Source organism: Halichoerus grypus, chromosome 6 (assembly GCF_964656455.1).
Source record: "Halichoerus grypus chromosome 6, mHalGry1.hap1.1, whole genome shotgun sequence".
Taxonomy (NCBI): Eukaryota; Metazoa; Chordata; class Mammalia; order Carnivora; family Phocidae; genus Halichoerus; species Halichoerus grypus.
Genome location: NC_135717.1, coordinates 151,739,759 through 151,760,833, shown reverse-complemented (window position 1 = coordinate 151,760,833; position 21,075 = coordinate 151,739,759). Strand labels below are relative to the sequence as shown.

The following is a 21,075-nucleotide window of genomic DNA, read 5'->3' as shown; positions in this document are numbered from 1 at the left end:
TGAAATCTTGCCATTTGCAACTAAAAGGATGGAACTAGAGGGTATTATGCTAAGCAAAATAAGTCAGTCAGAGAAAGACAAATACCATATGATTTCACTCATGTGGAATTTAAGAAACAAAACAGGTTAACATAGTGGAAGGGAAGGAAAAATAAAATAAGATGAAAACAGAGAGGGAGGCAAACCATAAGAGATGCTGAACTCTAGGACACAAACTGAGGGTTGCTGGAGGGGAGGTAGGTGGGGGAAGGGATAATTGGGGAATGGGCATTAAGGAGGGCACATGGTGTAATGAGCACTGAGTGTTGTATGCAACTGATGAATCACTATCTCTGAAACTAAAAAAAAAGCAAAAAAAAGCAAAAAAAAGCAGGCAGACAGGATCTTTGTGCGGCAGAAACTTAGCTGGTTAGCAAAGATTCATGCTTAAAAAAGTATAGAATGAGTGGTCTGTGACTGATGAAAACCTGCTTCTTTTTAGTGATAATATATAAATGTTTACTTAACATATTCATTCATAGATTATCGTTACTTAGACCTTCATTTATTCATTCACAAACATTGCTTATTACATGCCAAGTATTGCCCTAAGTCCTGGAGCAACAATATTGAATAAATCAGGGTCATCACTGGACACGAAGATGTCCAAATTACCTCCCGTCTAATTCCCTGTTGTGATTTTCGGTAACTTTCCACTATTTGGTAATATGTGATTATGATATATTGAATGCCACAGAATTTTTTAAAGCCTCAAGCCCTTGGACCAAGTTGTTCCTTTGAATTTACCAAGACTAGTTTTGTTATTGTCTTACAAAGATCCTGCCTGTCAGTAACAATTACCTGCTTGCCATCTTTGGCAAATGGCTTGATGCTTCCCATCACTTAAACTGTATGTCTGCTAACTCCATCTTATAATCAGAGCTGAACACAGACTTTACCTGCTGTAGGAAGCGTTGCTTTAGTAAAAACTCTCAGATACCTATCTCCCTCCCTGATGGCTTCTCTAATCAACTACATGCTCAAAATCTCCACTCCGATGATCCATGGGTTCTCAAATTTAATATGCCCAAAATTGAAGTCAAGACCTCTCCCCCACCCACCCTCCTTCCCCTCCCTTACCCTCCCACACAAGGTTACCTAGATCAGTGAATGGAACTATTTGCCACCTAGTGATGCGGGCCAGAAGCTTGGAGGTCATATTTGACAACTTCTTTCCCCTCACCCCCAACGGTCTGTTATTCACAAAGTCCAGGTGATTCTATCTCCTAAATACCTCTGCAAATGAGATATTTTTTCTAACTCCAGTGTGTTTATTACAGCCTAACCACTAACTTCTCATATCGGGACATTCTAATTGTTCTGCTGGAGTCCGCTCTCACTTAAATATTATGTCCACCCTGTATCCATTTGATCCTATCATATCCATCCATTGAGCGGTTTCAAACTGCTCTTAGGATAAGGAACAAAATCCCTGAACACCCTGTTAGAGATCTACTCTAACCAACATCACCATCTATCTCTGAGGCTACTCTCTTTTTCCCTTTCTCTGACACATCTGAATTAGGTATCCTTTTAGAGCTTTATTCTGGTCTGCACGTGTAGAAGATTTGTATTCATGATTCTATTCTCCATCAACTTTTGTATCCACACCCTTTGCCAGTAACACCTCCGTGCTCTCACTGTTGGTGGTGCAGAATTTCCTGCCCCTGGGTTCAGTCATGTGACCTGCTCTGGCCAATAGAATTAAGCCAGATACTGACCCCAGGCTGCAAGGGGTCTTGCATGCTTCCGTGTCCTCTTGAACCTCTCCCTTCACCACAATAAGAACAGGCCCAGTTTTTAATAAAGCAACGCTTCCTAGAGCAGGTAAAGTCTGTGTCCAGCTCTGATTGTAAGATGGAGTTAGCAGACATACAGTAGCCCTCTGTCTCCAGGAAAAGGATGAGGAACCCTTGGAGTGCAACTACCCAGCTGAGACCAGCCTCCATCAACTCACACCCAGTAGACACTTGGACGTATATATGAAACAAGAGGGGTTGTTGTGTTAAGCCACTGAGGTTTGGGGTGGTTTGTCCCCAAACCTCAATGAGAAAGAGCTCATTGATACACTAACAAAGTAATTTGCATTTTCCTGTGGCTTTGTTAATATCCTCAGCCTTTGTTTATGCCTTTAGGTCGACTAGGGTTAAAATCAACAAAGACTGCATCCGATGGATCTCATTCTTCCTCCTCTGAACAGCAAACTTGTGCTTGAGGATTGAGGTCCCGTAATAAAGCAGTGGTGAATTCCTGAGAATTTCTCTGCGACTTTCCAAATGAAACTAGGGCCTTCCTGCCAATCCTGCCAATGGGGTGGATGAAATTGAGCATGGATCCCTTCCTTGCTGCCACAGAGGCTTTTCATCCCTGGGAGGGATGGCAAATCTGGGGCCATAAGCTGAGAACCATGCTGAAAATTCAGGGCTGGTTTCAGAAGTGACACCATCTACCTGCTTCCTAAGTAAAGGCACTGTCTGTCAGAGGAGGCCTTTTAAAGGTCGTCCTAGATTGAAACAGCGCATTTTGCTGTTTTTTATCCCTGTCCTCTGAAGTTCTCTTTGAAAATCTGTTGAATGATCTGGCCTTTATATTTTCTCGACCCGACAAAACCAATTACTAAGTGGATGTTAATGAAGCCACGGGGCCAAGTCATTGGCAATTCAAAACGAAAACCATGACCGCTTGTGGCTGTCATACTTCGCCCCCAAAAAGCTGCAGCAAAATGCTGTGCTCTTCAAGGAGACTCTTGAAATTAAGACTCTCTCACCCAGAAATGTTAAGTGACTCGGGGGCTGTAAAACAAAGTGCCCTGATTAACATGCCGTCAGGCTTGCGCTGTCAGAACAGAAACAGGGATGGAAAAGTAAATAATGAACCATTTTCATGGCGCCAAAGCAAATAAAGACATACACACCTGGATGGATGCAACGCTTCTCCCGGAAATCAATTCTAAAAATAGACCTTTTAGTTTTGCTCAAATCCACCCAAAATTCCCAAGCAGACATTTGGAAAGGAGAGGCAATTCAGTTTCTTAGCTGAAATGATTTGGATATTTTCTTTTTAGTGGGGAGATAGGGGAGAGGATTAGAAATTTGAACACTTTGTTCTTTTTCTGCTTTTAAAATAGCCGTACCAGGTTGTCTTCGAACGGCATGGATTTGCAAGAGGGCCATCTTTGCTCTCCAAAGCCTGAGAGACCGTCGCTAACCTGACCTTCTCTAGGAGAAGAAAGTGAGTTAGACTTCCCAGACTACTGTACCCTTTTACTTGGGAGCCAACATGTCCTTAAAAGTATGTGTCCCCTCAGCAGTGACGTCCTGTGCTGTGTCCCATCATAGGACGCCCTGGCCTTTGGGGTAATATGGCAACCCAGAGACCTATTTTGCTTTGCAGGGCACTGAATGAGCACAGGAAGCTCAGAGCTGTGTTACGTGAGGACCAGGGGGCCATGTGGCAGGGTTGGGCGGTGAGTGGCCTCCTTTTTCTGGAAGAGAGGCCTGAAGAAGAGACCCCTCACTGATGGGCTGAAGTGCAGGATGGGGTTCAAATGAGTCAGCTGTGTTGAGGGCCCTTTTGGGGTCTGGAGGCAATCTTGCTTGGAGTCTCAAGGGCAATTGGCAGTGTGAAGAATTCTTTGGGCTTCCAGGTAGACTCTTAGAGAGGTAATATGGAGAGCCTGCAGGCTCCTTCCCAGTGGGCATTTCCAAGGTCTCTTGCTGAGACAGCGAGTGTGAAGTCCCGCGGCCATTGCCCCTTAATCTCCTCAAAGTGGGAGAGGTAGAGATGCGGCCTGGGGCTTGCCGGTCAAAGTAGAGAATTTTCCCCTGGTTCTCACTGTGCTTCTTCGACAGACTCCTCAGGGGGAGCTGAGAAGAGGCCCCACAGCCTTGGGTCTGCACCTCTGGGCAGGACGGCTCCACCTTCCCTATGCAGCTAAGAGGCCCCATTGCTGGAAGCTTCCAGGGGACATTGTTGGACTTGCTGTTCTCTGGACCATACTGGGGTTGTTCAGTTTCTGAATTCAAGTGCTGCTTTTCCTTGGTATGCCTTTGTCCTTTCCCAGGGGATAGTTACATGCAGGTTGTTGGATTTTAGTGAGGAAGAGCAGCAGAGAGTGAGGAATGAGGGAGACTGATGTGAGAAAAAAGGCATCTGAAATTTCACATGAAAACCTCTAATTTGTCACGAGAGATGGGTAGAGACCACTTATCATTAGCGTCCTTTATGTTTTGCAGATAATTAACATAAGGGATTTCAGCCTTCCCATCTGAATAGTTTATATGTTGAGATTTGTTTACTGTTTACTTATTATGCCTTCCAGGTTGAAACAAACAATGTTTTAAAACCCTTAGTGATGGGGCACCTGGGCGGCTTAGTCAGTTAAGGGTCCAACTCTTGGTTTTAGTTCCGGTCATGATCACGGGGTCATGGGATTGAGCCCCAAGTTGGGCTCCGTGCTCAGAGGTGAGTCTACTTGGGATTCTGTCCTCCCTCTCTCTCTGCCCTTCCCAGGGCTCCCTCTTTATTAAAAAACAAAAAACAAAAAACAAGAAAAGCAAAAAAAAACCCCTTAGTTACCTATGAGACTTTTTGGAAGCCACAAAGCTTATCACCTTTTGATTTTTCCTTTTTTTAAAAAAGATTTTATTTACTTATTCATGAGAGACAGAGAGAGAGGGGGACAGAGGCAGAGGGAAGAAGCAGGCTCCCCATGGAGCAGGGAGCCCAGTGCAGGACTCAATCCCAAGACCCTGGGTTCACGACCTGAGCCACCCAGGTGCCCTGATTATTCCTTAAGACAATTAAATATACATTAACATTTTCTTACATTATGTATGGATGCATTTATTTATTTATTACAGTGCTTTGGTGTATTCCAGGGAAATAAGGACATAAGAACAAGAAGAACAAAGCCCCTTCCCTCAAGGTTTCAATTACAGAATGAGACATGGTTTCAAAGATATTGCTGTAAAGTACTTTGCAAAAGACATTCTAGATTTTATCCATCCTTGTGTTTTGGAACAAATAACTTGCAAATTTGAAAAGAAAAACCCAGATGTCACCCAAATGCCATACTCTCATAATTAGCAGTGGCTTCTAGGATTCACTAAGGCAGAATCACCTCTCAGTTAAGCTCCTCTCAGGCTCAAGGTGTGCTGATTCCACCATTTGACAACTTTATCCATGGCAACACGGAAATGACTTATTATAACTCCATTATTTTGTAGTTCCCCATATGAAGAAAGTAGTTTTGTGTAGAAAAGCATTGATCCTTACCCATCCTGCCAACTACTGCATAAAAGTGAACTCTTATTATTTACAGACCTGGTGTGGGGCTGTGGATCAGAAAGAATAACCATCTTCCCTTTGCCACGGGCAATGCGGAAAGTGGTCTCAGACTGCGTTTGGCTTGTTTACAGGTGAAACATCAGTAGCTGACTGCATATTCTGAGATCTCCAGTAATAATTTTAGCAAGTCTGTAATTCTAAAGCAAAAACTCAGCAATCTGAAATGCTTTGGGAATGAACACATTCGGATAGCCACATCTTAAGGATAGCTAATAATTTCTCTTTTAGTGCTATATGAATTTAATTGCGCTGATAACGCTTCAGTAGACCTATTTCTACAGTGCATTCTTGACTTCCTCCAATTGATAATGGAGAATACTACACAGTGGTAAATCTTTTCTTGATGACCTGGCCTCCTCACGTTGATTATCACTCGTAGGACGAGTTGACATGCAGTGACTGTTACTGTGTTTACTGCAGTTTTATGAAGAATACAATAATTGTTACAGATTTTTATAGCCTATGATTATTTGCCCCATACTAAATGGCCTCCCACTGATGTATTCCCGAATTCTTATTCATTATTTCTCATTTCAGTTTGGGTACTTGCCTATGGGAGCCACTCTCCCCTTTGTTTCTTCTAGGCTGTTTCAGGCACGGAAGTCCAACAACCCTGTGGAGAGAGGATTCATAGGCTCTTAGGTTTACTCTCATCAATAGGAGCGCAATGTTATGACATTGTCATGACAATACAGTGACATTGATTTTGGGGATTCCGTGTTCTCCTATATTTACTCCTTGGTTCTCATCTGGTTTAAGGCCAAATGAAACGAACAGAAACTAGATTTTAGACTGGAGAGTTGTTCAAGGAGCTACTTAGATATGAATTAAAGTCAATTCAACTCTTACTTACAAAAGAAATCTATAATTCTTAATACTGGGTTGCTTTAATATTTTGAGCTGAGGTCTCAAGTGTTACAAAACTTCACATGTAGAACAAAAATGCATGATGCACCCTTATTTTGGGGGTGAGGGAAGAGCTAAGAAACTCACATTTTAGTCAAGGTGGGGCTGAACTGATTTTGCTTCGAGACTGATAATTTCTGGCTACTGATCGAAAGGCTGACACCAGCTTTGCTGGAGGAGAATGAAGAGGCCCATTCCAACCTTTGATGAAAACAGAGATATCAGGTCTCTTTTCAGGGCCCGAACTGGAGGGGCCGCTTCCTCCTTCTCCCAAGAGACAAAGGGCCGAGTTGAGGACTGGAGTGACAGGTGCCTTCACGCACATACACGTCCAAGAAACGTAATTATTTTCTCCTTGATAGCCAAGTCCAAGTTCTAGGCAGCAACACCATTAAAAGGAATTTAGTCTGATTCCATAGGTACTTGCAGGAGACTTCTATCAGAATGCTTAGTATGCGGGTTTCCCCTTGGTTCTTGTGACTTCTTCCTCCTCCTTTGAAGGGTTAGGACACTGCTTCGGATATCCTTTCCAGCCACGGTGGCCAGTAGGAAGTCATTATGTCCGATAGGACTTAAGGGTCATTCAATATTATTGATTGGCCTGTGTCTCGAATACTGGAGCTAAAGCAGTAGTAACTGCTGGCCTGCCTCACTGCAGAACCAGAGAAACCTTACATGCAGCAGGTCTCTGGGCAGCAGTTTGCAGAGAGGGGAGAGCCCAGCCTCTGGAGTCACCCACCTGCTGGCTGTCCCCACCTCACCACCAGCTAGCCTGTGACCAGGGCAAGCCTCTCCCCTCTGGCAGTCTCTAGGCCGCATTTATGGAAGGGCATTGGAGCGCCTCCCTCCCCCGCCATGGGTCATGGCGGCCATTAAATGGATAACACCCAGGTTCTGGGGAGGCCCTCCCTAAATGATTACCCCCACGGATCTCATAAAGGAGTCAAAAGTTAACCGAAAGAGTAAGGCGAACTCTTCTCCTATATGTTCTCTAAAAGACAAACTCAGTAAATGACCATTAGAAAGATTTACCAGCCTTTGACCTCCCAAGCAAATGCCACCCACACCGTTGGGGAGGCAATCTCCGTGTCCTTGAAATTAAAACCACAGAGATTAATGTTTCACCCATTCTTCTCAGACCTGGGGAAACGGGCAAGATAGAACCGAGAGAAGTGGGTAGCAGCAGGATCTAAGCAAACGGAAAGTGTGAGAGGGAAACCCAGGCAGCCCCAGAATGTTGCCTTTAATACCTGTGGGATGGTCTGCATCATCCAGGTGGGTCCTGACGAGGGAGTCAGCAGATCCAGGGCAAGCTGCCAGGCGAAGGTTTGGAAGAACAGGTCCCACACCTGTAACAGTGGACTCTCCCGGCCAAGGGCAGGCGAACTTGAGGCCAGTTGAAATGGGGAACTGGCCTCTCCCCTCCTTAGAGACTTTTCTAGTTATTTGTTTCTGAAAAAGCCTATAGGGGAGAAAGTTCAGAATCTAAGACTGCCTAAGAAAAATGATTTGTTTTTGTTGAACAATGGATGATCCAATTCAGAAATGATGCAAATGTGGCTTTTTACTTACCTTCAAGTGTTCAATAATAATCACTGATAGTTCTGCGAGGCGGTTCTATTCCGTTATTTTCTCTAAAGTTGTGAGAATCATTCCTTTCAACCTGACTTTGCTCACATCTTAAAACATTTTGTGTGGATCTATTTAATGAATGGGCTGTTTTGATAAGCAGTGAATAATAGAGGAAATGATCATTACACTTGGGAATAAATTTGTGAGCATTAATTTTCAAATAATTAAAATGGGAATGGAAAAACATTTGTATCTACCAGCATTCTCATTTGAGCAGTCCCCAAGAATGTAGGCAATACTAAGAAATATTTCTGCAAAATCTTTCTAAAAAAAAATTCAAACAAACTCTAATTAAGTCTAATTTACTGAAGTTTTCATTGCTTAGAATCTTTACAGGTACTTATTATTTTTTTAAAATTTAAATTCAATTAGCCAACATATAATACATCATTAGTTTTGATATAATGTTCAATGATTCATTCCAGTGCTCATCACATCACATACCCACCTTAATGCCCATCACCCAGTTACCCCATCCCCCCCACCCACCTCCCTTTCTGAAACTCTCAGTTTGTTAACCGGAGTCAAGAGTCTCTCATGGTTTGTCTCCCTCTCCGACTTCTTCCCGTTCAGTCTTCCCCCCCTTCCCCTGTGGTCCTCTGCTCTATTCCTTGTATTCCACATATGAGAGAAACCATATGATAATTGTCTTTCTCTGCTTGATTTATTTCACTTAGCATAATCCCCTCCAGTTCCATCCATGTCAGTGCAAATGGTGGATATTCATCCTTTCTGATGGCTGAGTAATATTCCATTGTATATATGAACCACATCTTCTTTAGGCACTCATCTGTTGAAGGACATGACAGGTCCTTCCACAGTTTGGCTGTTGTGGACATTGCTGCGATAAACATTGTGATGCAGGTGCCCCTTCTTTTCTTTTGTATCTTTGGGGTAGATACCCAGTAGTGCAATTGCTGGGTCATAGGGTAGCTCTATTTTCAACTTTTTGAGGAACCTCCATACTGTTTTCCAGAGTGGTTGCACCAGCTTGCATTCCCACCAACAGTGTAGGAGGGTTCCCCTTTCTCTGCATCCTCGCCAACATCTGTTGTTCCCTGTCTTGTTAATTTTAGCCACCCAGGGACCCTTGTGTTTCTGGTGAAGCTGACTTTCAAAGTCTTTCTATTTCTCTTTGGGATACCAAATTTACAGGTACTTATTGTGGAGGTTTCTGTAGGTCAGTGGTTCTCAGAGTGGGGTCCCTAGATCAGCAGCATTAACGCCACTTAGGAACTTGTTTGAAAGACAAATTCTCACTCTTCCCTTACCTCTTGAACTGGAGACCCTGGGGTGGGGCTGGAAGTCTGTGTTTTAACATGGTCTCCAGGAAATGAAGGGGGGGAAGTTGGAGGGGGAGACAAACCATGAGAGACTGTGGACCCTGAGAAACAAACTGAGGGTTCTAGAGGGGAGTGGGGTGGGAGGATGGGTTAGCCCGGTGATGGGTATTAAAGAGGGCATGTTCTGCATGGAGCACTGGGTGTTATACGCAAACAATGAATCATGGAACACTACATCAAAAACTAATGATGTAATGTATGGTGATTAACATAACATAACATAAAAAAAAAAAGAAATTTGAGAACAGTTGCCTTAGGGGAAAACAGGTCTTATTTATATAATGTCTTGCTCTTATGATAACCTAACTATCAGTCTTTAATCTTCTTACTTTGGCCTTATTGGAACATTATTTACTTAGAACTTTGGAAAATGACTTGACCTCCTCCCTTTACAAACATTACCACCACCCCGCCACCAAACCAAAAATGTGGTATTAAGAGCCGGTATAAAATAGTCTGAGCTCCTACTAAGGCTTGAAATGAACTGTTTTACTTTAGGAAGAAAGAAAAATGAATAAAGTATCTTAGCTTTTGGTTTGCAGCACGAAGGTCATACTTTATCTACTAGTCTCCTCACGTGTGCGTGATTGTAAAACTGTCTCTCCTGGGGGATATGATAATGGAATATTTGATCCCCATCCAAAAATTTCCAACCTCTGGTTGTAACTCAAATAAGAAAATTAAAAGTCTAGGGGCGCCTGGGTGGCGCAGATGCTGAAAATTAGGAGTCTACAGAAAGGTCACAAAGTTATTACCAGGAAAAAAAAAATAGCACAACCTCTAAGAAGAAGGGCAACAGGGAGGAATTTGGGATGGGGAGGGGACATCCTGCAGGACAGGCAATCCCTAGGTGGGTTTCTCCTTCAAGACCCCAGGGGCAATTGTCTTGAAAGCGAAGGAGGCCCTTTCTGTCTCACTGCAGAAGATGGTTCTCTCCAATACAACTGAGGGGGCAACTTTTGGCATGGTTTCCTCCTGCCTGGCTAATTTGATCGGGATAAATCTTGGCTCACCTGGGAAGTGTCCCATGCAAAGTCTAAAGCCTGGCAAGCTACCTGGCATTCCTATTGGTCCTCTAGCTTAAAAAAAAATGAATCCAACATTAAAAATGAGGAGATTTTACAGAAAAAGTTGGATTGCAAACTTTAAAAAATATATATTTTTTATGAACCAATCTGGCAACACTATGTCCATATTGGAACATTTCCATATCTATATAAAAGGAGGAGCTCTGAGGACAGGTTTTCTGTTTCAGATAGAAAGAGCAACATCGAGTTCACCACATTCTCTGCCAGTCCCTACCCTGTCCCTGAGGCTACTGTTGGCTCCTATTTATCACTGTGGGTGTAGTTTTATTTCCTCTGACAACACTACAAATAATGGCCCCAAACTGGAAAAACCCCAATGTCCATTTCAATAGGATGTCCGTCATCAGCAGACAAATACACTGATATATTCACCTACGAAAATAAAGGAGTTGCTCTGGTCCCAAACATAATGTTAAATGAAAGAATCCAGACTATACGATTCCATTTATATGAACAACAAGAGTGGGCAAAGTTCATCTAGGGTGTTAAAGTTAGGATGGTGGTCCTTATCCTTGGAGAGAGGCTGGGCTGTGGCTTTTGGGATGCTTGCATGTTCAATTTCCTGATCCATGTGTTGGTACCTGGGTGTGTTGTCTTTGTGGAGATTCATTCACTGGTATATTTGTGCTATGTGCATTTTTTCTGTTTATGCATGCTCTGCTTGAGTCAAAAGTGTCCTTAAAAATTATGTCTGGGGTGACAGATCATATCCCGGCTTACTTACTTGTTTATATGACTTACTGTCTAATATGCATCTTCGAATTAGCCAATTTCTAAAAAATTTTTTTCCTAGTGTTTGAAAAGAGGTTAAGATTTTTATTTGGGTTTTCTTGTAGGTTTTAGGGTTACAAAACTCCAATGGAACCATGTTTAAAATTATTGATCTCAATGCCCCTAGATATATCTCAACCTCTCTGAGTTATTTATTTAAGAAAGTTTTCTAAGCAATACATATTCTAAGCTGTTTCATATCTGAAATTGTCTGTATTTTTGCCATCACATATGAATCCTGGATATGGAATTCTTGTAGCTCAATATTTTCCTCTAAAGGTCTGTAGACATTTTTACATGACTTTCAGTCATTAGTATTTGAAATAGGAGCTCAGTGAAATATTGGCTCTTTGGTGGGTATTTTACACTTTTTTGTTCTTAAACTTGTTGGTGATTTTTTTAACTGTTAGATTAATTTCTATATATTTTTCTTTTTAAAAAACTGATTCCTTATATTTGAAGTTAGAAATGTTTAACCAGCATATATCAAAGTGGGTTCAGTTTTGCCTAGGATCTGGTGTGCACTCTCAATTAGTTAAAATGCTTTTCCCAAATAAGAATTATTTCCTATATTATTTCACTATTATTTCTTTTCCATTCATTTTCTTTGTTTGAGGGAGATCTATTATCTCTTGACTGTAATATTTCATCTTCTCTGTACATTATTTTCATTGCTTTTAACTTATCCCTTGTAGTCAGGGAGAATTTCTTGACATCATTTACTATTTTGCTTATTCCATTTCCTGCAGAGTCTAAATTGCTTTTAACTACTTCTAAATGGCTTTGACATTAATTTTACTTTTAAGATACATAGGACTATTTCTAGTACAGTTCTTTTTTGCAAAATGTTTCCATTTTCATGGTGGCAGACTCTAAGTTCTTGAATCACATTGAAATACAAATTATTCGGCGCCTGGATGGCTCAGTCGGTTAAGCGTCTGCCTTCAGCTCAGGTCATGATCCCAGGGACCTGGGATGGAGCCCCACGTCGGGCTATTTGCTCAGCGGGAGCCTGCTTCTCCCTCTCCCTGCCACTCCCCCTGCTTGTATGCTCTCTCTTTCTGTCAAATAAATAAATAAAATCTTAAAAAAAAAAAAAGAAATACAAATTATTCAGTGTTTCCTGAGCTAAGGCCTATGATGAACTCAACTGTACACTTGTGGTTTAAAAATTAAAGTCAAAGAATCACAATCAGATAATTTCTAATTTTCCTATTTCTTGAAATAACTCTATTTCAGAGGAAGGTAGCTCTACTGAGCCATCTTAGAATTTTTTCCTTTATTCTTACCATCTGTAGACTATTTTACTGGGCTCTGTAGTTATTCTATTTGCTGTTCCTATGAGGGAAATACCTACTTGCTTGCCGTTGATTTATGGCCACAGAAGAGCTGAACTAGGTTCTGATAATGCGTGGGTTTATGCCAAAGTATCTCAAATAGAATTTGTTTTGAAGGAAGAAATGACATACAGTTAAATCATCAGATTGCTTGCTCACTGATTTTGAAGACTAAGAGGCATGGAGAAGGATCTAGAACTACACCACAGTGCAATCACAGCCAACACTTAGGCTTTGTGCCATTGCAGAAATGCAGGGTGGAATAGCTCCCCATATGCCCAATCCTGTACTTGCAGAGACTTCTTACCAGGAACAAAGCCTGAGGCCTTCCCACATGCAGCCTAGTGCTATTTATAGGCTGAGATGAGAGGGTCCTAAGCACTGGACTTCCCAGTGAGTTCCCAATGCCCTCCTCCATTTTGAGTCTCAGAACAGTGCCAACCTCACCATTTTGAGTTGGGGTTTTAGTAGACATTTTTTTTTTTTTTTTACTAGCCTCTCTGATTCCATGTCCTGTGACCCTTTCCAAAGAGTTGTGATTTCCATTTAGGTTTTATGTGTTTCTATCATGCTTATTCCATGACCAACTTGAGAAGTGGAGCACATGACCCTGGCTAAGCCAAATATGCATATTAATCCCCTCCACACCAAAACCAGCTCCAGGATTGTTTAGGAGATAGGCTCGTGAGCTAAGCCTGTCCAATCAATGTGACTCTCAGGAATTTTGCTGAGATACTGGGACAAAGACTCTCTCTCCTGATGGATGTGAAAGAGGAGGCATGCAGCACTCAGAACTGTTGACAGCCATCTTGAGACCATGGGGATGCAGGAGCTAGTCTTAGGATATATTCGAGGTCAAGGCAGAGAGTGCTTTTAGAAAACAAAACAAAACAAAACTGGGCTTTATTGACATCATTGAGTAGCTGAATCTATCCTCATTGGATTCCAGACAGACATTTCTCTATATTTACATTTTCCCAAGTCGTTAAAATTCCTTTATTGTTAAGCCACTTTGAGTTATGTTTTGTTTGGATACAAATGGATCTTCACTGGTATAGAGGTATCAGCTGGGGGTCCATTAATTCCTCTTCGTAACTTCCAGACCTTGTTCTCAGGAAGAGGGCAGCTTTCATTGTTTTTTTTTGTTTGTTTTGTTTTTTAATCCAGAACTGCTTAGACTGTATTGAGAATAAAATCCTGTAGATTCTGGTCTGTAGATGGCACCAGTCCTTGATTTCAGTGGTTATGCTGATGTGAATTCCAATGTGAATTATTTTTTTGGTCACTATTGGTTTGTATTGGTTTTCTATTGGTTTTGGTATTGGTTTTTCTATTGGTTTTCTATTACTGCATAATAAATTGCCATAAATTTAGTAGCTCAAAACAACACATATTTATTATCTTACAGTTACTGTGGGTCAGAAGTCTAAGCACAGCTTATCTGAATCTTCTCAATGTCTCTCAAAGCTACAATCAAGGTGGTTTCTGGAGTTCATGGTCTTCTAATCTCACGTGGGTGTTGAAAGAATTTAGGGGGCGCCTGGGTGGCTCAGTTGGTTAAGCATCTAGCTCTTGATTTCAGCTCAGGTCATGATCTCAGGGTGGTGAGATCGAGCCCTGCATTGGGCACTGTGCTCAACATGGAGTCTGTCTGAGATTCTCTGCCTCCCCTTCTGCCCCTTCCCCTACTCACTCTCTCTCTCTAAAATAAATAAATATCTTAAACAAAAAAAAAAAAGAGTTCAGTTCCTTGTAATTGTAGAACGGAGGCTCTCCATTCCTAGAAGCCACCCGCAATTTCCTGCCACGTGTTCCTTTCTGCAGGTGGTTCATACCACAGTTGCTTCTTCAAGGCCAGCAGCACAGTCCTTCCCTCCGGTCTGGTAAGTCGGGTAAGGTGGAGTCTTGTAGATTTATTGTAACATAAGCATAGTGGTGACCTTCCATTACCTTTGCCCTATTCTGTAGATTAGAAACAAATCATGGGTCCAACCCACTTTCTTAGGGAGGGGTTTAGTCAAGAGTGAGACTTGTGGGGAGCACATTGGGCTGTGTCTACCACAGTCTTTTCAGTAGTAATTTAAAGTTTTTAGAATTGGTATGTAGCTATCCTAGATATGTCCCCAACCTCTTGCACCGTATCTTTCTTTAACTCTTTCACATCAGATTGGTCTGAAGGATGATTTTAGTGTTTCTGAGGGATAGAAGCCAGTGTTGAGGAGTAGAAATAAACCCAAGCAACCACACATCATAGAAACCCACAAAGTAGGCACAACTACGATTTCACAATTCCTTATTCCTTCTGGTCCTGGCTCTGTACCAGCCCATCTGTGTTTGCCAACACCCAGCAGAGCCTCTGTGGGGTCTGTTTCTTCCGTGTAATTGTAGTGTGGGCTGCTTTGAATCTTACTTTGACATTCAACAGGGGCTCACAGTAACACTTAGCCTTACGTGAATGAATTTCTTCTGATGTTGAGTAAACCAGCAGCAAATTGTCTCCCTTGGAAAAAGGGGAGGTGAGATTTCGGGGTGATTTCTGACCGGTCTGAAGTCCTGAGCTGCTGCTGGTTTACCTGACGCATTTCATTCAGCTCGACTCAACCAATATTTAGCGATGACATTTTTCAAGTGACTGAGTTTGCCTCCCTAGTCAGAATTCTGGCTTTGAAGAAGTTAATGACTTCAATAATAACCTTAGAAATGAGTTTTAAAAGCCCAGTAGGGGGGGAAAAACGAGTCTGTGAATTTTATTTTTAAATGTAGTAAAGCTAGAACAGATAATTTGGTTGAAAATTATCCTGTTTTTGGTTTTGCATTGTGATTTAGGAACCATTTTAAGATTTCATCCACTTCTTTATGTTCTCCATCCCCAAGTCATAATTCTAGTGTGATTATGTCAAAATTATCTCCGCAGTAGCCAACTGTGGTGCTACAAACAGAGAATTAAGACTTCAGGAGGTGAATAAGCAGAAGCAGCAGGAGCTCTAGAAATGGAGAGGCATAAACCTTCTGATCTTCTGCAAATGTTCCTGAGGACAGCAAAGGAAGTGGGGGGTGGAGAGAAAAAACATGGTTTGTTACATAAACCAGAATCATTTCTAAATGGAAAGAAGGTGGATCTCATTTTTCTCAAATGACACTCATGAATCTTTCTCAAGCAAAGAGACTTTGTGAGATGGGTCGTATTACCGTCACATTCTATATGGGTTGAAACATTTTTCAAAATGCTGTATGTGCACACTGGTTGTGATATAACCTGCAGCCATTATATAAAAATAAAGTCATCTTTAAATTTTTATGATGAAAGCACTTTACCTGATTTTATTTTTTATTTTCTTGGCATGCAGGAATATTTCTCAGGTCATTGTTCAAGGGATTATCATAATCAGAAACTGATTCGTGCATGGAATAGTGCGATGAGTGCATTTACTGGGGAATGGTCAGTGTACAAGGCTGATTATAATACATTAGAGAGCTAAATGATCGCTTGTAATTACTTGGTTTTATTTCTTATTTCTTTTAGCAGAGATCACTGTATTTGGTGGCTATCCATTTTGTTTTACCCTAGGAGGGCCCTTGGTGTATCGTTAAAAGCTCATCTCACAGGGTCAATCAAATTAACTCAGGAAAGATTCCAGGGGTCGAAGTGGCACTGTCTGAAAAAACAATGCTTTATATTCTTAGTTTCTGCTTTTCAAACATAACGAGAATTTTTTTTTTTATATGTATGGGGTATACTTTAATTTTGACACAGCATCTAACACAGATTTTCCTGTTATCTTTTTGGGCAAGATGGGGACGTGTGGGTGAAACTGGAGTTAAGGTAGGATAAGGGGGATCAGTTGTACCCTGAAAAAACTCATGATAGGAAGTGTGGAGAGCAGCCTAGACAGAAAGGCCACACGTTTCTGTGTCAATCAACATTTTTATAAATATTTGTACGATGGATTAGAAGTCCTTTTTATCAGGGACACCTGGGTGGCTCAGTCAGTTAAGCGTCTGTCTTTGGCTCAGATCATGATCCCAGGGTCCTGGGATCAAATCCCACATCTTGAGCAAGGAACCTGCTTCTCCCCCTGCTTGTGTACTCTCTCCTTCTCTCTCTCGCTGACAAATAAATAAATAAAATCTTAAAAAAAAAAAAGAAGTCCTGTTTATCAGATCTGTGGATGCCCCATGCGAGGTGGGGTGGCTGAAAAATGGACAATGATCAAAACGACACAGGACAACCCCCCCCCCCCCACTGATTGAAATAAGGGCAGAAATCCAAGAAGATGGTATATGACTGGGATATACACTGAAAGAGATTTAAGTTTTTCTTTATTATATTTTAATTTTAGATACTAAAAATATTTAAAAATCATACAAAAAAGGAAATAAGAATTTCTCATGTACTCACTTTCTAACTACAGCATTTCAGTGTGTTTTATAGGTTTTCAAAAAGAATGTGTGTGTGTGTGTGTACATGCTCATACACGTATTTATATTTACATATTTTGGATGTGTATAAGTAAGAGAGAAACATGTGGCCCTGTGAAAAAATATTCTAGGTAAAGTGAAGTCCTGCTATAGTCTGCATGTGTTCCCCCCCCAATTCATATGTTGAATCCTAACCCTCAAATATGATGGTATTAGGAGGTGAGGGCTCAGGGAAGCGAATAGGTCATGACCCTTATGGATGGGATTAGTAACGTTTTCTCCCTCTTCTACTGCTAGTACTACTCATACCAACACTCTGTACCCGGATGTGTGAAGTTTGCATGCTGACCAAGTCTCTGACACCAGCTGGGAACTGCAACTCAGTGCAGTTCTGACATGATCCACCTGAAATGCAACTCAGTGCAGTTCTGACACGATCCATCTGACAGATCCCACAGGTCAAGTGCTCAGTCCCACAAGACCGTCCCCACTTCAGACACCAATTACAAGTCCTAGGTTGTACCCTATATTTCTGGTCAATTGGCTATAAATTGAGGTTCCCACAACCCTTGGGTTCTTGGGTTCAGTAATTTGTTAGAACAGGTTACAGAACCTAGGGAAATACTTACTTACATTTACCGGTTTATTAAGTAATAAAGAATATGATAAAGAATACAAGAATGGCCAGATGCAGGATAAAAAGGGTGAGGTCTGGAAGGATCCTGAGCACTGGAGCTTCTGTCCCTGTGAAGCTGGGATACATCATTTTACTGGCACATATATGTATTTACCAACCTGGGAGCTCTCCAAACCTCTACTTTAGGGATTTCTATGGAGGCTTCATCATGTAGGCATGATAGATTATTACTTAATATCTGGCCCTTCTTCCCTCCTCAGAGAATAAAGGATAGAGTTAAACATTCCAGGCTGCTAATTGTGGCTGGTCTTTCTGAGCTATTCTGGAGCCCACCAAGAGTCACCTCATTAGAACAAAAGACATTCTTATCACCTAGGAAATTCCAAGGGATTTAGGAGTTCTGTGTCAGGAACCTGGGTCAAAGACCAAATGTTAGAACAAAAGATACTCCAAGCACTCCTACTGCTTCAGAAATTACAAGAGTTTTAGGAGCTCTGTGTCAGGAACCAGGGGCAGAAACCAGTATATATATATTTCTTATTATTTCACATGTTTAAACACCATCATGCAGACGTTAAAAAATGTAATCATGACTCTGTTGGTATCATTGTCACCTAATTGGTAGCAGGACATTGTTAGATGAGAGTGGTTTTCCTCTATTTCCTCTACCCCTTCTTCTGGTAGTTGTATCCTTTTTCTTTTGTTTGGAAGGGGGCTGTTTTCCTCCCCTCTTCTGCTCAACAGAACAAAGACTGGTCGGTCAGAACACTTTATCACTCTGGCTACATGTGATTGGTTAGTAGTTGACAAGCATTACAATCTTGGTCAATCAAGACTTTTGCTGGGGTTCAAAGAAGCAGGTGCTGCTTGATCTTCAGTCCTATGCCATGAAGACGGCATCAACTGGGTTTTGTTTGTGGCCATATTTGCTACCATTCGGGAGTACCTTCTCCAAAGGGAAGTCAACGCGTGGAAAATAAAACATATGGATATATGAAACCAGTTCTAATCCCTTACATTTCCCAGCTATGTCATAAATTCTCCTTTTTAAAGCCAAGGTTAGCTAGGTTTCTATTGCAGATATCCAAAAGAGTCCCAATTAATATAGAAGTAAGGTTTAGTCAACAGAAATGGAGATATTTAGCTTGTGTAAGAGACGACTGGGAGTATATGAGAACTCCCTTCCTGCACTTAAACAAACTGTTGTGCAGTAATAGTCTTATTCTGAATAACTCCATACCAGAATTAGGTCGTAATTTAGAGAGGCAGATTTTGGCTCTGGACCATGTACATGTTTGTCATAACAACAACAACAACAACAACAAGATAAAAACAATTTATTGTTCATGTATTATATTTTTGGTATTGTTCTAAACCTTTTCTCAAAAACTCCACCAGGAAGGCGTATATCCTTGTTTTATAGATGTAGAAGTTGAAGTTCCAAGAAGTAAAGTACCTTGTCCAAATGTCACTCAGCTCTCAGCTAATGAACGGCAGAGCTATAACTCAAATACAAGTCTATCTGACTTATGTTTCTCTTAATCATTGTACTATAAGCATTTATTTAAAGAAAGCCATCGGAAGTTGTAAGTCAGAAGGCATAATAATGGCACCTTTGTCGTATGTAACAAACTTAGTCACACTGAAAAGACGATGTACTATAATGACCATTCACTACCATATATACTTATTGAAAACTGTATTTGGGAAGACCATATGAATAAAGTCTTGATATTGATCAGGACAGATCCTTCATATTATTTATTTCTGGGATTATTTCAAGGGAACTCTTGCTATTCTCCCAAATGATTAAGTTTCAAAATGTTTAAGGCCCAATATTTAAGCAGCAATTTGATGTTCATCCCATTTTCTCATCAGCAGAACTAAGTATTTTTGAGTTTGTTGAAAGATATACAAGTAATTTTAATTCAGTGGATCCATGGAGTGAGGCTAGCTTGGCCAAGTTTGGCTAAGTTTTGGCTCTAACTCTTCTCTCCTGATACTAGTATTGCCCAGAGATTCGGGAAATGGAAGCATCCTCCACTCATTGTTCCTACCCGTTTTCCTTGATTCTGAATGTGGTTTTACTTCAGTGTTTTTCAGACACAATTGTCTCGTTAGAAGGTCCATGGCTGTGCTATCCTGGTTCATTATATCTATTTTTTTCTCATATTTTATTTTTTAGTTTCTAGATGCCCTTGGTCAAAACTCTTACACGTACTTCCTTCCTTTCCCGTGGTTTCTGCCGGCAGCAGAATCAATCTCAGAGATTTCCCACTGGCTGAGAACAAAGAGAAAGTCACAGAAAATACGGGCGCTGACAACAGCTGCTCTTCCTGGCACAGGCTTCTCAGGGGAATTAGATTCTTAGGCCCCATAGATAGCAGAGAATCAAAAACTGGGAGGAAGGTATGGAGTCACCAGTCAAAAACGCCTTCATTTTTCGGTCATGGAAAGAAAGCCCTAGGAGAGTAAACGATTTTCCCAAGATGATTTAGCTTCTGGTGTGTTGCTGGCATTAAAACCCGGGAATCCTGACTCCTGGGTCAGTGGTCTCACCAAAGCCCATCGCTGGCCAAGCCCTTGTTATAAAGCCACTCACAGTACCACTGAGGAGGATGACACCACCATGTATGTGTTATGACTTGTTCCTTTATCAAGTAGCATTTCAGGAATCCTCATTTTTACCTTTTTCAGGTACAAATGTCATCTAAGGACCTTATAACCACTATCTGCGATACCAAAGAATGTAATGGCAAAACTTACTCTGGCAGCTTTGTCTTTGGCCATTTTTAAAGAATTTTCTATCCTGGGTGCCTGGGTATCCAGTGGGTTAAGTAAGCGTGTGGCTTCGGCTCACGTCATGAACTCAGGGTCCTGGGATCGAGCCCCGCGTCGGGCTCTCTGCTCTCAGCAGGGAGTCTGCTTCTCCCTCTCCCTCTGTGCTCTCTCTCTTTCTCTCTCAAATAAATAAATAAAATCTTAAAAAAAAAAAAAAGAATTTTCTATCCTGTGGAGGTCTGAGCACCAAAAGAGAGGTCATCCTCATCAGAATTAAAGAACTGTCTTAGTGTGTAGTCTTGTGTAAGTAAGTCCATAACACCTGTTGAGCTAAAGTAATAGTGAGACCCAGTGGTTTTGGTTTGTGAGAAGCAAAATGAATATATGGTCATAAAATATCTCTATTTTATGGATTTATGTATTAGATCTTTATTATTAATATTTATTATTATTTATTTTATGAATTTCTTTGATCATTTTCAATTTGGCCGTGCTCCCCCACTTCTGTCATTACCTCTGAGACTAGACTCCAGGAAACTTACCATCGATCGTTCTACCATAGAATTTGGTTCATTAGCCACACTACTTCCTGATCAAATTGTGCTCCTAAAACATACCAGTAAAAGCCTATTTGAAAGCATGTTCAGTTTATACTTTGCCTCTCTGCCTTACCCTTTTCATTACACTCCAGTGTGCTGAAAGAGTTCCATAGCGGAAGTTGAGTGAGTTGAGTAAATACTCATGTGCTACTTCAGTCTAGCGAGCATTTAAAT

At 41.2% G+C, this 21,075-nt stretch overlaps 1 protein-coding gene across 1 annotated transcript in view; it reads right to left on the bottom strand.

Moving 5' to 3' along the window:
- The window catches only part of PLEKHG7 (pleckstrin homology and RhoGEF domain containing G7), a 51,101-nt gene extending 47,115 nt beyond the window's left edge, over positions 1-3,986 (bottom strand). Inside the window, 3 exon segments of the mRNA XM_036078066.1 lie at positions 1,016-1,026; positions 2,952-2,988; positions 3,471-3,986. Coding sequence (XP_035933959.1) covers positions 1,016-1,026; positions 2,952-2,988; positions 3,471-3,986 — 564 coding nt within the window.
- Between the last annotated feature and the right edge of the window lie 17,089 nt (positions 3,987-21,075).